This window comes from Melospiza melodia, chromosome 3, assembly GCF_035770615.1.
Source record: "Melospiza melodia melodia isolate bMelMel2 chromosome 3, bMelMel2.pri, whole genome shotgun sequence".
Lineage (NCBI taxonomy): Eukaryota > Metazoa > Chordata > Aves > Passeriformes > Passerellidae > Melospiza > Melospiza melodia.
This window is the reverse complement of record NC_086196.1, coordinates 118,926,241-118,942,853: the sequence shown is the minus strand read 5'-3', so window position 1 is coordinate 118,942,853 and position 16,613 is coordinate 118,926,241. Positions and strand designations below refer to the sequence as shown.

General features: G+C 35.2%; 1 protein-coding gene across 1 annotated transcript in view; it reads left to right on the top strand.

The window, feature by feature from the left end:
• MEI4 (meiotic double-stranded break formation protein 4) overlaps nucleotides 1-15,409 on the top strand; it is a 73,108-nt gene extending 57,699 nt beyond the window's left edge. The window contains exon 5 of the mRNA XM_063153382.1: nucleotides 11,808-15,409. Within this exon, the coding sequence (XP_063009452.1) occupies nucleotides 11,808-12,059 (252 nt within the window). The 3' untranslated portion in view covers nucleotides 12,060-15,409. The remainder of the gene's footprint in view (nucleotides 1-11,807) is intronic.
• The last annotated feature ends 1,204 nt before the right edge of the window (nucleotides 15,410-16,613 follow it).

Sequence of the window (16,613 nt, the reverse complement as noted above, 5' to 3'; positions counted from 1 at the left end):
TTTGTTTTACACAAAAGGTCATGTGCTGTCTTTATGGTGGTGAGGATTAGGGACTGTTTTCTGTTACCTTCTTGAAACTCAAAAATAAGCCTTGAAATTGTTTAGGTAAATATCATATCCTAATTGCATTTTTAAACTCAGCTTTCCATTGAAGCAGCTTGCAGAGTTTTACATAGTGCTAATTAGTTCGCTAGTCCAGTCCACTTCAAAACATCCATGGTTTTGTAGTGAATATAAAGAGATTTGAGTCTTTTACTTCAGGTTGAAGATTTGCTTATTTTCCACTCTTCCATTTTCCCCCCCCAATACCATGTTCTTGTGGGAAGTTCAAATTTAAATTTAAAAAAATTTGTATTTTGTCCAGATTTCAAAATCAGAGACATGGGCCAGACCCATGGTCATGCCAGTGGGACATTTGTCTTCTGTTTTCTAGAGATGGGGGATGGAAAAATTAGAGAAAAGCCAAAAGGATGGTGATGGGAGTACAGCATGGAAAGGAATGGTAGAGCAGTTTGTAGCTGCTAAGGAAGACAAGGGAGGTTTTCAGATGCAATTCATGTATCATTAGTTCAGGCCATCAGAGGAAATCACAGCCTTAGCTGAAGGGTGTATTTCAACTTCTTTTTTTCCAAAAAACTAGAACTAGATTATCTTTAAGGTCCCTTCCAACCCAAGTAATTCTAAAATTCAGTTCCAACAAGTGCAAGTATGTTCTCGACTTCCAGTGGCATCCTTGACATGCTTTCTTTTGCTGCCATTGTTTATGTTAGTCTCTGGTGTTATTCTGGTTTTCTTCAGTACTATGACATTTCTTTTATGCATTCATGTAATTCACATGAATGACAGTGTGTTTCTGGAAACTTCAGCTTACTCACTGTTATCAGGGTCCCATAAGGGCCCCTACAGGTACATTTAGGTCAGCTTTCTGTAACAGACCCACCAGACACCTCAGTCATATACCTAAAACACTGTCTTCTTGGTTTCTCAAGTCAAGTGTTGTTTCAGTGGACTTTGTTCAGATCCTTTTTGACTTTGAATGTACTTGGAGCTCAAGTTGGGTTGGTTTTCCTTTGGTTGTAATTTTTTCCAGAATTAATGCTTCTGATTCAAATTTAATTGCCTTAAACTTCTATAATATTTCTGTAGTTTGGTTGTAATAGCCTCCTTTTGGGTGACTCAGTGCAAGAGTGCTCTTCTGCTCAATTTTAGCTTTTTTTTTCCTTAAATATTTGTCTTAGCAAAGCCATTTGATAAAATCATCTGTATTTTTGCTAGGGTATTCAGTTCTAATGTACCCAATTCAATCTCAGAACATTGTCCTTCAAACAGGTTCTGTGAAGAATAAAAAAGTCTGTAGTTCTCCACTACTTTTCAGTTCTTTATAGTTTTATATAAAGCTATAGTTTTAATGAGCGGTGTTGAAGCTTTTGCATAAGAAATTGTACCAGAGCAAAAAAATCACATGCTTCTCTTGCCATATGTAAATATTCCTGAATTTTCTTCAGTTTTCCTCTAGGTCATTTCAAGCCCTTCCATTCCCAGATTCCTTTCTTGATAGTATCCTTCTAGCACAAGGAATGAGGCCTGCTCTAAACCACACCATGCTCGCTGAAAATAGTGGTGTTGTGCATCCAAATTTTGGCTTGACTCTGCACTCTTGAAGACATTGTCCTTTAGTCAAGGCCAGTTGTACCCTCGTCAGCCTACATATTTGAGATTTACAGAATCATCCAGGTGACAGGTTTGCCATGTAGAAACTCTTGCACAGCAGACAACTTTCCACAGACTACTTCAAATGGGAGTCAAACTATTTTATGAAAAGGAAGCCCTTGGACTTGGTATGACCTAGTAAATTTCACTACTTAATAAACTCAGAGCACAGAACTTTCTTCAATAATTCTTTCATTATTTGTTTCACCTGATATCATAAATTTTAGAATTATAAACATTTTCCTTTCGATAATCATTCCTGTGTATTTCTTATATATTCTTCTTCAAAGCTAGAAAAACTAGTTGGCTTCTGATGGTCAATTTAGAATTTAATCCCCTTCAAGTGTACTCTGCTTTTTTTGTGTTCTGTCAGGACGCTGCAATTTTCACACTAGTTACAGAAGATTTTCAGTTTCAAAAGGATCTTTCTAAGTGTAACTGTCTTTAGACTTATTGCTGGCATGCTGAACTTTAGAAGGCCAATCTTGCACTGCATATCACTTCTTTCCAGCATCATGACACTAACACATTCTAAACTGCTGCTCTGGAGCTCTTAAAAACCTGTCTTTTTACACTACTGAACTGCTAAAGCAGCTGAAACAAACAAGCAAACAAACAAACAAATTTTAAAAAGTAGAGTTGTCTAGACAACTTCTCTTTTTGGATCTTTCCAGAAGAATCTACCAGATAATTAAAGGAAAAGTAAAATGTGAAAGCAAAACCATATTTGCTTATAGTCATACCCATCTGGTTTCTGTAAAGCCTAAAAAGATTGTAGATAGCAATCTGTTCCATTTTCCGTTTTATGTTTTTTATCAAAAGGTTTAATTCCTTCCAAGATTAAGTTTTGATGCATGTATGCAAACTTTTAGAAACAGTGTGGTGTTCTCATGATTTCATGACATTTTATATTTTATTTGATTTTCAATTAAATATGTTGAATCTCCAATTTCTCACATCTTTAAGCTGTATAAGAAATATTTTCATGTTGTTCAATTTGATTAACCCACTCAAGATTTATTCTACATATATATTCCACATAGTTTTAAATACAATAAATAAGAAAAATAGCACTGCTTGTTAACCTTGTCAAATGTTTATGAAATTATATATTGAGTCTTCCATGTCTCCCACGTCTCTTGAGTTTTCCTGTTAAAGTTTGGAAGATTCTCATGGTATTCTTTAAAAAAATCAGAGATTGTTATGTGATTTGTTGACAGAATTGTAGTGGAATATGAGTGTTTAAGACAGATAGTAGAATCACTGAAAAACCATTATTGTTTCAGTTATATCTATATTTCAGTATATATCTATTATACCTATTAATCCATTTTAGTAGAATAGTTTGAGGAAACATATATATATATGAAATATAAACTCTTTCCTAAAGGCTTTTTATCTATACAATAAATACAAGATTTTTTCTAAAACAAGAGGAAAGATAAATAGATAGCTAAAACACTTCTACCTGAATCAAAGCTTGGTTTAATATTAAGTTAAATATTGCCTTGAACACTAATAGAATATTAAGCCTTTCATTATGGAAGATGAAAAAGAACTGCATAATGAGAAGGAAACCTGTCTTCTTTAGCAGTATCATTTTTTTATCTATTAAAATTATACAGAGGCTTAGATTGCTTGTATGAAAGGGATTCAGAAAGTAGATGCCAACTTCTTTTTCTTAAAAACATTAAGCTTGTGTTCCAACCAGGTTTGTCTTTTTCCTCACACAGGGCAATGCCTAGAATGACTCCTCTTGCTCCTTAAATGTTTTGTTTTGTCTTGTTTTTTTCCTGGATTTTCTGTTTTCTTCTGCAGCAAATAAATACAAGCATCAAACACAATTTGTTCTCAGTTAGTCCAAAAACACCTAGGTTTGCTTATGTTTGGGCTGTTTTTCTTTATGATTTTGAACCTGGAGTGGTGGATTCTGTCTCTGGCTTTGGAGCAAGGACTGATCTCATTTAAAATGAAGGAGGATTCAGATAGAGCCACTGGTTGTAAGCTTTTAGAGCTGCAAACTAAAAAAGGGAAGATTTTCTTCCCTGAAGTAACTTACTTCAGGTAGAGGGTGGGGCAGAAAATTAAACTGAGATAGAACAACATGGGAATGGCCATTCTGCCTGTCACTGTGCCTACAGTAAATGTTCAGAAGAATTTGGAGATGTTTTCAAGAACATTCTCCCAGTATCCATCTATTTGTGATATTCCAGGTGAAGAGTGATTTATTGATTGATTGAGCATTTCTGTGGATTTCACTGCCATACAACTGTTTACTTTTCTTTCACCCCATATAAGCTTTCAGCTTTCTCAGTGTCCTGTGGCAAGCAATTTAAGGGCATATTCTGTGACAGCCTTCTGCCTTGGTTTGTTCTTGGACCAACCATCTGCCACTTGCTAGGTTCAGTTGATTCTTTCCATCCCTAGCATTGGAAGAGATAATTTTAGGAAGTCAAGCTCTATGTGTGGCAAAGTCATCGTGCTTTTAGGAAAAAAAGGCTTTATGAGATGAAAAACATGTTGAAAAACTTCTTTTCAAAAATTAATGAATTATGATTCAGTACAAATAAATGTGTATCTTGCATTACTGTCAGGGTTGCCTGCCCAGTGCTAGAGTCATTAAAGCAAAGTGATTGCTATTTATTTTCCGAGTTTCTTCTGCATTTTCTAAAAGAGGTGAACTATCAAATCTTTTGAAACTAATGTAGCTGTATTTTTCAGCATTCCATTGCTTTCTGATGTGCCTTTAATTAATGGAGGAATTTTTATTATTGCTATTATTCAAAACTTAATCTTATTACCTTCATATCCTATTACCTTTAAAATTTTTATATATATGATGTTTCTTTTCAAGACTTGCTTAGAGCACTGTCCTTGCTGTACTTACAACACTTCTTGCAGGACAGAACTTAATTTCTTACATCAACAAACAGCGTCTATTATTTCAAATATGGTTATTTCATGTAGTACTCTTACACCTGTAAGTAGGCAAGTCCTCCAAAACCACAAACCACAAAAAAGCCCTTTCTCTAATACTGAAGTTCATAACGGAGAAATTTTATTCATTGTTTTGTTGATTGCTTTCTCCTGATAGAGACTTTATGTGGGATAGCCTGACCTATAATTTCATTTTCAAGTTAGAAATATTCTTAAGCAGCCCATTTGATTTGTAAGGACTCACACTATAACAAGATATATTCACAATCTTTATTTCAGTTTATTTTCTGAGAAAAAATATAAAAGCAAAATCAAACCAAAATATTTCACATGCTTCAATTTGTGAAGAATTAATTTTTATAGTTTTAGAACAAGTTTCAAAAATAACATCTGTGAGAAGTCAGATTTGAAGTATAATTGTAGATTGGAATAAAATGTGTTTATAAGTTCCCATTATCCTAAGAAGGTTCACAGATTTGTACTTTTTGGCTGTTTTTTCCAAATGAGATAGCTTTGTGACTTATATTTTAGCTTTCTTTAATTGGATAAAGGGGATTAAAATTTGAGTTTTAAAGCTTTCTGCATCCGTGTTAGGTTACTTGCAAGGCAATTGTGAGTCCTACTCCAAAATGGAAACGTCAGTGCTCTGCTGCTGACATATTTAATTTTTTACAATATGTTGTGGAAATTGTATTACTAGATAAGAATATTGCTGAAGATGTCTTGGGAATTTCTTGTAATTCAGTGTGTCACGCTAAGGGCTAGTAACAGATGACCCTGCTAAGTGATGTGTGGAAGAGGCACGATGCAGAGATGCTTCAGGGATATAAGTATCTTCACCTTGGGAGATAGCAAAGACAATAAACACTTCAAATTCTATCAGAAGTATTTTCCAGGGTATGCCAAATAATTATGTGTGGACAGATACTATTTTGCAAGATTCTTACTATTGTTTCTGAAACCTCTCTTGCATGAGGCTGTTCAGGGTTTCTAAAGTGAAGGACTAGTGACTGCACATGCTGTAGATTAAATTGTTCTAAGAGTTTAGCTCCTCTGGAATTTAACTGTTAAAAATGTTGGTAATTCCTTAACCCTTTCTGCAGTCACATTTGATCTTGATCTGCAAGCAGAATAGTTGAAACTTAGGGATCTACTTGAGAATAAAGGGATAGATACTCAGCATGAGTAAAGACAGAAATAGAATTTCAGAACCCATGGAATAAAAGATGAAAATATTTTGAAAATTTGGTCTGTGAGAGTATAAATTTAAATAAGGGATTTCACATTATATGAATTTTGCTTGAGATACTGAAAGAGTTCATATATTGGTTTGAATTTACTTGGCAAGTGAATAATTGACATGGTTATGAGGATTATGATTATTGGGAGGGTTGTTCAGGAGATTGGCATTTCAAATCACAAAACAAGCTCCTAAAGAGACATGCTAATCAGCTAAAAACTAAACCCTGCATCATGACAATTTGTAATTACCCTTTACCTTAACACAGTAGTACTAGAAATAGAACAGAAATATTTCTAGTAAAGACTTTAATGCATGCCTGCCTTAAATATTTTAGAGGTATTTATTTTATTATTTTATATAATATATATTATATATTTGTGTTATTTTTATATATGTTATTTATTATGTTATTTAAACACTAAACAGCAATTATAGATAATCTCTTTATCCTACTGTGATTTTGTATGCTGTGGATATTTTTGGGTTTGTAAATTTTAATGATCAGAGGTTATTTACAGGTTTGCAGACCATCCACTTAAGATTTCTGTCTTGTTTTGAAATTAAATGCCAACTATCCAAATGTTCTTTCTCTTGTATTTAGCACTTGAACACAGCAGTAAGTAACCTGGATAGGGATTTCTCAGAGGAAAACTGAAGTGTCAAGAACAGAATTCCCTGTGAGAATTCATCTTCATTATTCATAAAATGAGAATGTATTGACTTAAGGAAACAATTCAGTGATTCTTGAAACATATTTCCATTAACCTCTAGTCTAGACTGGATGAGTAGAGTTAAACAGTGTTGATTCTACTAAAAATTTAGGTTTTCACCATTCCCTTTGTAAACACAAAATTTACAAAATTCACAAAATGGTGGCCATTTGTTGATAGAGTTTCCAGTCAGTCACTTTTTTCTGGTTTTTCATTATGCTCATTTAGAAACATTTTTTCTTAGAAAGTGATGCTGTCAAATATTGCTCCATTTAGGAACTGATAGTTATAATTATATACTCATTAGAACTGTAGTGTTAAAATGCAGAAAAACATTTCAGTCTCCCTCCCATATGGAGGCATAGTGAGCACAGAAATAAGTTTTTAATTTAGGTGAGCATCAGTGACTGCATTTGGTATGTCACTTCCTTTTTGTTTAGTCTCAGTCACCACCCTCTCAGTTCTAAATGGAGCATCCCCTCTTACCAGAAAGACAAGGCAGCAATAAAATGAAATAACAACAAAGAGTTGGGGTAATTGTCTACTAAACAGCACACCCAGGACTGTATGTCTCTAGAAACATGTAAATCAAGCTCAGAGATTTTCTATCAGGCTTGTTCCTCTTCAGACATTTTCAAGTGGTTTGGGTAACTTCCATGTTCCTGTGGGACATCAGCTGCCACTTGCTCTGTGGCCTCCTGGCCCATGAATTTTAACTTTCTTGCCCAGAATTCAGTCTACATGTGTACTTGCCTTTAGTAGGCACCGGCAAGGAATCAAGGGGCATTGGGGCTGTTTGCTGAAATGGTGTTCATTGGTATAAGCTATGTCAAGAGAAATGTAAGCCCTTTGTTTCTACCTTCTCTGGAAGATTTCTAGGAGCTTTGGCTATATTTTCTTACCAGAGGAGGGGACAGACAGGCCATGGGGGATTTTTCCTGGAAGTGGCTTGATGGCAGATTTGGTTCTGTTCTATCCTTCATGCTCCTTAACCAAGTAGTCACAGCCCAGAAGCTGATGCTGCTGCAATTCCTGCTGCCTGTGCTTCCATTGGAAGGCAAAACTAGCCAAGCTGTAGCAGTTCTTTTTGTGTATTTTGGTCTACCCTTTATGCTTCTCTGACAAATACACATGTAAAAGAGGAGAAATACTACCTTTTATCACTTGATGTTCCAGTGAAATTTTGCTTAGAATCTCTTGAAACATAAAAAGACACTTTACTAGCATAAAAAGTTATATCCCTGATGAATAGTAGAGGTTTGCCAAGAAATGGAACAGGCAAAACTTGCAAGATAAAAATTACAAGAAGCAAAACTGTAAGGATATGATGGATTGGGGAGATCTGGGCAGAATACTTTTCTGCTAAAATAACTATCTAGAAGTGTCAATTTTATTACTTTCTAAACACTTTTACTTCCAGTTTGATTAAAGTTTATATTGGTATGTCAGTGTTTTATATAGGATTTTGTTGTGTAGAACTACTTGTTGAAACTTATATTTAAACTTGGTATTGCCATGGGACTTAAAAAGCCTAAATAGATGTTAGTTAATTATAGAGATAGAAAAAGAGGAAAGCTTTTTGTCTCTAATCAGATGTAATGGTGCTTTGAAATAATTTTAATTGTTTTCATTTTGTCAGAAGTTTCAGCATTTAAATCTTCTGTTCTAAACCAAAAAAAAAAAAGTTTTCCCAAATTAGCACCATTTTTCCTATATTCCAGAGAGCATGCTGACACTTCTGCATAAGCATCTGAGCTGCATGAAAGCAGTTGCCGTGAACATACTCTCTTTCATCTATTTTTTGTTTGCACTGGTAAAGTGTTGTCTCTGTTCTGTACATACTTTGAGATGTAAAAGGAATAAAATTACTTTCCTCTACTCAGAAAATGTCATCAGCCTCCTGCATGTGAAAATCCCAGGCCCAACAGGCTGCGTCATTGGAAATATGACTTGTGGCTGGTGATATAAGAATTGTAGAGAATTCCTTCAATTTCTTTGCTTGTTTTATATTGCTGTTACTAATGACATTTGAATAAATTTAAAAAATGTGCATAAACCATTAAGACAAGAAAACAAAAATATTCTAAGTACAATTAGGAAACTGTTTTCTAATCTGTTTATCAAGACTCCAAATCTGTCCATTAAGACAGCAGCAGTTTGGAATTTGATCTGGGGCCCCCTGATCTGTTTGTTTGGTTTTTTTGGGTTTTTTTTTGCAAAGAGGAACTATAATAAAGGGCCAGGGACCTGGAACACAGCATATATTGTGGAATAGCAGTATTTATATATATATATATATATATATATGAGACTTGCTTTATAGAAGCACCCTCTGAACTTTTCTGGTGTGTACACATACATGCACAGTTACCCACTCACACACATTGGTGGGCAAGATTAATAGGCCTATTATCTGACTCTGCACCATTAGGGAACAATAAAAGCATCCCTTTAGCAATTATGCAGCATAAATTTGTATTAGTGGTAGTTGCATCAATCAGTGCTACAGATGACATCTAACAAAACAAATAGAGACACATTTTGTTCAGATTATTAAATGGATTGGAAAGGTTAATAATAAGCCTTGAGCCAGAAAATGTTATAGACTGATCTTTCCCCCCCTCAGTTATATAATGCAATATTTCAAAGTGTATTTGTCTCCAGAAAAATAATTATCTCAAACAGTACTTTCTCCTTGCTATCATACTTACCCTTTCTTTTCAATATCAGTTCTGTGTGATTAAAGCAATTTTCCTTTAATGCAGTAGTATTTGTAGAGGAAGCTAATTAGTTAACTTGTGGATCCTATTATCTATAATCAGATAGTTTACTAAGCTGCAATTAGTTGCATCTTTTAAGACCCACTGAAAGTAACACAATTGCTTAACTGCTTGGAAGAGCCTGAGGTTATGGGAGTAAGTGAAGTGATATAATTTCCCTTTCTAAAACATTTTATATTGATTACTCATGTAAAAGGAGTGAATTTTCAAGGCCAACACTTCAGAGTCAAACAAAGAATTTTTGTTTGTAATGTTGAATGTCTAATTTCCAAATTGCAGGAACTAAGAGCATAGAACTTCCATTTATGTATCTACATAGTCATTTTTTTCTGAGCACAGTCACACTTTACCACTGTAGAGACTTCCAGGACGTGGTATATCTGTGGTTCTAGTTTGGAGTGGGATGAATTACATGCTGAAGGATCCTGGGAACTGCTCAGTTACAAAAGCTCAGGTGTCTAATAGCACACCTAAGGTATTCCTCCTGGCTTATATCTGCTGCCCTGGGGCATGTGAAATGGCAATAGGCATCTACACTCAAACAGCTCTGGGCCACCCCTTGCTTCCCTCCATCAGCTGAAACAGGAACAAGGGAAAACTGTCTCAGCTTGTTCATGCCTGTGTTTGGTCAGATGACCCCTACACTGAAAATCTTTGTAGGGCTTTAGAATCATCTATTTCCTAGAAATTCAATAAATCACCAATAGCACCTACTTTCACAACTTTGAAAGCTGTAGTTTAGTCAAATAAGCAAAGTAAATATATTTAGCTCCTTTCTGTTAGTTAACAGTCAAAACAATCAGTGTGAAGTCAGGATTGGTCTAGAGTTGGATGTTCAATATTTGAAGAAACAGTCATATTACCTTGGATTTGGAAGAAGCTTTTCCCAAATTAGGCAGTTTGATAGGCAGAACTGAACTTCAGAAATATGCAAATACTTAATATACTTTTATTAAATAATGTAATACTTTTTCATTTTTCACTCTCTGTTCTGATAAGAATGTCAATACTGAATTCTTAGCAGCAGCTTCTGAACTGTACATTTTTCTTAGCAGGGTCCAGGGAGACAGAATAAGAGTATGCAAGGCTAGGAATGATATGTTTTGGTAATGAGCCTATATTTCAAGATTTCTAGAAAACTCAGCAAAATTCTTTTTCTACACTGAACCTTTGCAACAGGATGGCTGTGCTGTCTTAATTTTGTTTCTGAGGTGGGAGTCTACCTGAAAACCATTACCCCAGAGTGCTTCAACACAGATTTTAGGCTTAACAACTGCTCTCTTAGAAAGCAAAATGAGCAATCTCTGAACCAACATCTTCCTCAGTTTTAGCTGGAGAAGGTAAAGTGCTGTCTTTTTCTTAGATTCTAGAATAGAATTCTTGGAATAAAAAAAAACCCATATATTTTTGTGAAACAGATGACTGTATAATAGATTTCACACTTTGAAAAGTCTTACAGTTTGTAATCTAGACTGAGGAAGATGATTTGATGTCTTTTCATAGACCCATGTTGAAGCTCTGACCCATCTGGCTTTGTACCACAGGTCTAAACAGTTCTTTAGATTTGCTAGAGCTACTGGTCCATTTTCTAAAATATATAATTAATTTTCTAGCAGTTATGATTTTACCTTTCAGTTCTGTTCCTCTACCTGCAGTAAAATTGCAGCCTTTTTCAGAGCAAGGTCATCTCATATTATTAGTAGATTTTGCTGTTAAGAACATAAAATTTCATTCCAGAGAGACAATTCTTCAAGGTTTAAGTTTTTATCTTACCAGTTATTTCCTATATACAGAAAGCTTCTATGTAAATTTCCAGTTTCTAGATAAAGGACAGGTAAATTTATATTGGATAAAGCTATAAGAGTTCTAAAAAATTTTTAGTTTGGTCAGTGTCCTTGTTCCAGCTTATTTGACAAACTGAATATTCAGCTTTAAGTGGCTCAGAACAGGCTTATACGTTTTCAGTTGAGATTTTGGACTTTTAATTTGCTTTTTGGAGGTGTCACTTGAATAGATGAGTGTCTATATTTAGGAGTAAAAAATTCTTTTTTGCTTGTTATTTTATTTCTCAGAAATCCACCAATTCTAATTATATGCCCAAAACAAACAAAGCTGTTATTGTAGTTGTTTTTCTGTACATCACTATGGTATGTCACAGCCTGTGGATAATTAGGTAAAGCAAACTCTCTCATGAAGAGGAGGTTATGTTGACTTTTCATTTGGTAGTGTGATGCAGTCTTAGTTGTTTGACTGTTACCACAAAAAGGAAAAAATTTTTTAGAAGTAATCATACTGAATGTATAGCTGTACTGATTATGTAAATAATACTGCAAATTTTAACAGTATTCCTTAAACTGTCATCTGAGATGTTAGGCTGCAGAAATGTTTTCACACTCTACTTACGTACTGATTTTTCTTTATTCCCAGGTCCAGTCTGTGTATGACATTGCCCAGTATGAAAATATTTTTCTTTTGTGCATGATTCTGGAACAACTTCTTCAAAATGAGACAGAAGAAAGTAATATTTCAAGCTCAGACTATGGAGGAGAAGAAAAAATCAAATTTTTGAAGAATCTTGATCAAGTTATTCTTCAGCTCTCAGATGAATTCCCTTTGTTTTCTTTATATTTGTGGAGAGTGAGTGTTCTTTTGAACTCAGGTCAAATGCAAATTGATTAAAACAAGCAGTCTACTTTTTAACTATGCATTTCTTGTGGGATTGCATTGGAAAATTTTTGAGCTAGACAATGATATTATCCTTATTGAAAAACATTTACTTTATACTACTATTCTATACAGCAGTTGCAGAGATAATGCAATTTATTTCCGATTCTGAATATAGAAAAAATGTAATAATCCAGGTGCCATTTTCAATAAATGCTATTTCTTGTAATAGAAAAGAGTGTTTTGGTGTTTGTCCACACAGTGAAAATGGAACAAAGAAAGTTGTTTCAGGTGCTGTTTGAAATAAACGCTATGAATTTTAAAGTACAGTCATAGTATGTGTGTAGAGCTTCCAAGCTAGGAGACTAATGCCTCTCCTTTAAGAGTTGTGTAGTTTCTCTGTGACTTCGAGACAGTGTCTGGTTGGTTGAAATAAAAATGGTAATTTTAAACTTGATAACTTCTCAGTAAAAAATCTTACAGGACAGACTTTGTTACTGATAATCAAATGAGTCATTACTTGAGCAAAATAAAACCTGGTGCTCAGTTTCACAAATTTCTTAAATTCATTGTATACTGCTTGGCTTTACTTGTGTATGCACAAGTTTAGGTACAACAGGCCTAATTCACTCTGAGCTGAGTAATGATTTCAGAGAAGTGTAACTCATTTCATAGTTATTTTAAACCTTTCTGTTCAAAATTAATGAATATTTCTAAAATCCCTCTTGATATATTTACATATTATCTGATATTTAATGGGTTTTTTTCTGTGTGATGGTATTATTTGCATAGTAATAATTAAAATAACAATTTTAACAGAAATTGTCTTAAAAGGTCTTTATAGTGTGAGCTCAACAATATCTTAACTGAACCATAGTCTTTGATAAATCTAATGCGTAACTATTATAATGAATTGCTCTTTTTTTCTGTTAGATAAACAAGGTTTTATTATGTCTCCTAGAAGTGTATATTCACTATAAATGCAAAACATTTTGAGCATTAGTCCTTGTCCTTCCCCTTGAACTTGTCAATCAATTTTTATGTCAGGAAAATTGTCTGAAACACCAGTATCTTGTTAATTTGAATGCATTTATTTTGTAATAAACCTCTTCTCTTTATATATATGTAAAATACATTGATATTTAAAAAGCTTTGATGGTGAATTGGCTCCCCAGAGTGTTTCTTAGTTAAGACACTGGCCCCCGTTCTCATTTTTAAACTTCCTATTTGATATGTCATATGGTAACCTTTGTTTAATGCTTTCTTCTTGCTAGCTTTCTTCCAACAGAAATGCTTGATTTGCAAAACAAGTATTTCATACTAGTCACATGAGAAAAATCAGATAAGTTGAGCCAAAGTAAAGAAAATAATTCAGTGTGTAAGTTTGGTAGCCACTCAGGAACTGTGCCATTTTTGTTGCTGCTTTACTTTGTTTCTTTGTTTGTTTCATTCTGGTGGAGGATCAGTTCTTCCTTCTCCCTTCACAGCACTGAAAGCCTGACTGCAAAAACAAAAAGGAAAGGAATAAACAAAATGAACAATTATCTAACTGATATAATAATTTTAATTTTTTCTAAAAAGCTTCATTCAAATATAGTAAGTAACCAAAAGACACAAAATGCAGAAGGATACTGATATCTTTATAATGGCAAAATGTGTAGTTTCAAGCCTGTGATTTGAAAGAAAAGTTTCAACCTTAGATTGCATACCATATTTGCTCACTGATTGGCAAAAAGTATTTTTGTTGTTAGAAAAACAACTCAGGCAAAAAGGGACACATTTTCTTCTTATTGATAGCACTTTCTCACCAGCAAGCTCTCTAAGCCACTAAAGAAGCAATAGATATTTTGGGAAATTTATTCATCCTTGGTGAATTTTGAAATGACTGCTCACTTGAGACATGATTTTTGAAATATGTTTTTTCACAGCATACAGAAAGAGAAGCTTTTTTATCCAGAGATGACACAACTACATGGCACTTAGACTCTGACAGGGATTTGGAACCATTGCACCACTTTGAAATTGTTGAGGCAGATTGAGAGTTCCCCTTGCAGTGCCATTGCAGCAATCCAGGCACACACACACATCTCTCTGCAAAAGTGCTGTAAGCTGCTCAGCTGGGCCCTCCTTATCTGCTCAGTGCAGAGTTAAATAGGGCAGTGAACACCTCAGCTTTGGTGTGGGCAATAACCCCTGTGATCAGAATACTTGCTAGATTGTTGTCTCTTGTTTCTTGGAGATTTTTCACTAAAAGGGGACTTGCCCCAAGATGAAAATGCACAAACGTAGACTTGTGCTTTTACGTGTCTCCATGTGGTTGAGATATCTAATCTACGAAACAAAGTGTTTTGGTCTGGATATCTAGCTGTTACCCCAAAGGACTACAGATCTTCTCTAACTCTTGTGTCACGTTTCCTCTCTTCATGTAGATGCCTGTGATAGCTTGAAGCACCTTTAGTGGCCCTGTCACTTGAAAGTGTCTGTTTAGAGAACCAAACAGTGATGATAGCATGAGCTTAGATATGGAACTCACCACTACAAACATGCATTTAGGTGTCTTAACCTGAAAACTAAACCCCCACATTTGTGATACCTTATATGTTTTAGTAGGAAATCCTAAGTTTAAATCCCTGCTCTTCAGACAATTTCTGCTCTTATCCAATGACTATCAGATTTAATTTGAGTAAACACCACCATCTTTAGTTTTGAAATTACCAGGATGACTGAGATAGTCCCTGGAGGATTTGCAACCAGGTTACAAGAAACCTGCCTGCAGGTTTAAACAAAGTCTTCAAGTACTTACTAAGTAGGTTTGACCATGTCCAGGTTTTACCTGTCTGGCCTCCAGAGAGGAATACCAAATCCAGAGAAAGTGCTCTTTGCTGAGTGTAGGCTATTGGATGTCTCAAAAGAACAATCTCAAGGTCTGATGTGCTGAGCACAACATCTCATAGACTTAAAGAGGGAACACTGAAAATAATTTGGTCTGACCTGTCATCGTTCTCTGGAGTGTTTTACATTATTTACCCTTGGAGTTTTAAAATGAGCAGTTCAAGGATTTTTTTTTGTATTGCACATCTCTTTTTCTGTAAATACATGTATTTTAGATGTTGGCAAAATGCAAGTGTTCTGCAAATGTAAATTGTTCAGCCTTATAAAAACAAATGTATATATAAGCACACACAGTTAAATTATATATTTATGTGGTTGAATTACCAATGCTTATTTATTAGTAGCCTAATAACAGTTTATGATTTTATAATTTGTTGTTCTGCCACATTTGTAGCTTTCTGGGTGACTGACTTTCATGCCTGTCTCTATCTGTTAAAAAGGATTTTGTAGTAGAGTGTCTCGTTTTACTAAAATAGAAAAATTATGAAAAAAAGAAAATAAATTTTTATTCTACTGTTTCTTCATTGACTGTTCTATTCCCCGAAGAGTTTTTCATGCCTGCTAAATGGCAGCAGTGGGTGAGACTTTGCAGTAGACTTTGTAAACTTAGTTTGGAATTTTTTCGTAATCTGTTCACAATTTATTGATTTTACACATTATTGCTTATATATGTTGGTAACAGTGAAAATGGAGCTGCAGCTTATTTTAATCCTGTAATAATATTTTTTTCATTCTGTTATCTATGCATTACTGTCTGTTACAGTTTGTAGTTTACAGTGATGCAACAATAGTTGATGTTCACAGGATCATAGGAAAATCTGGGTTGGAGGAGACTTCAAGGTCTCTAGTCCAGCTTCCTGCTTCAATCAACATTAACTGTGGGATCAAATCAATGTTGGTTAAATCAATGTTGTCTGTTGCTATTTCAGTATTCAGTCAGATATTGAAAACTCTGCAGTAGGAGACGGAGCCTGGATCTGCTCTTTCGCTTGGCTGTCTTCATGGTGAAAAAATGTTCCCTTGTGCACAGTCTGCCCTGGTATGCAGTTACTTCATTTACGATCAGTGTCTTATGTCTTTTCACCACCCGGAGCCTGGATCTGTCCCTTGATATCTTTCCCATAGGGCTGCTATTGGGTCCCCCTACAACCATCTCTTTCCCAGCTGTTCAGGCCCAGCTCCCTTAACCCCCCTGGCAGGTCAGATGCTCAAGCCCCAGACATTTCAGTAGCCCTGTGCTGAATAGCTTCAGTTTATCCACATCTTTTTACTGGGGGCCCAAAATGGGCAGCAGTATAGCTGCAGATGAACAGGTGCTGATTAGAGGGAGGTAATCCCTTCCCATAAACTGTGCTCCTGCTGGCACAGGCCAGGATGCCTTGGCTCTCGTCACTACCACGGGCACTGCAGGCTCACAGTCAGTGCCCACTTCATTGCCCACCAGGGCCTGAGAGCTTTGCCTGCACAAATGCTGTCCAGCCAGGCGCTCCCAACCTGTATCACTGGAAAGGAGACTTCCTTCCCAGGCTGGGCACTTTGCATTGGTCCTTCCTGAAGTGCAAGTCTCAGTGATCAGCTTGAGAGAGTAGTAGTTAAAAACCACAGTCAGATAAAATCAGAGGACTACATTAACATTAGCATCTTACTCTATTTCAGTTTAATAATGAAAAGAAGGAT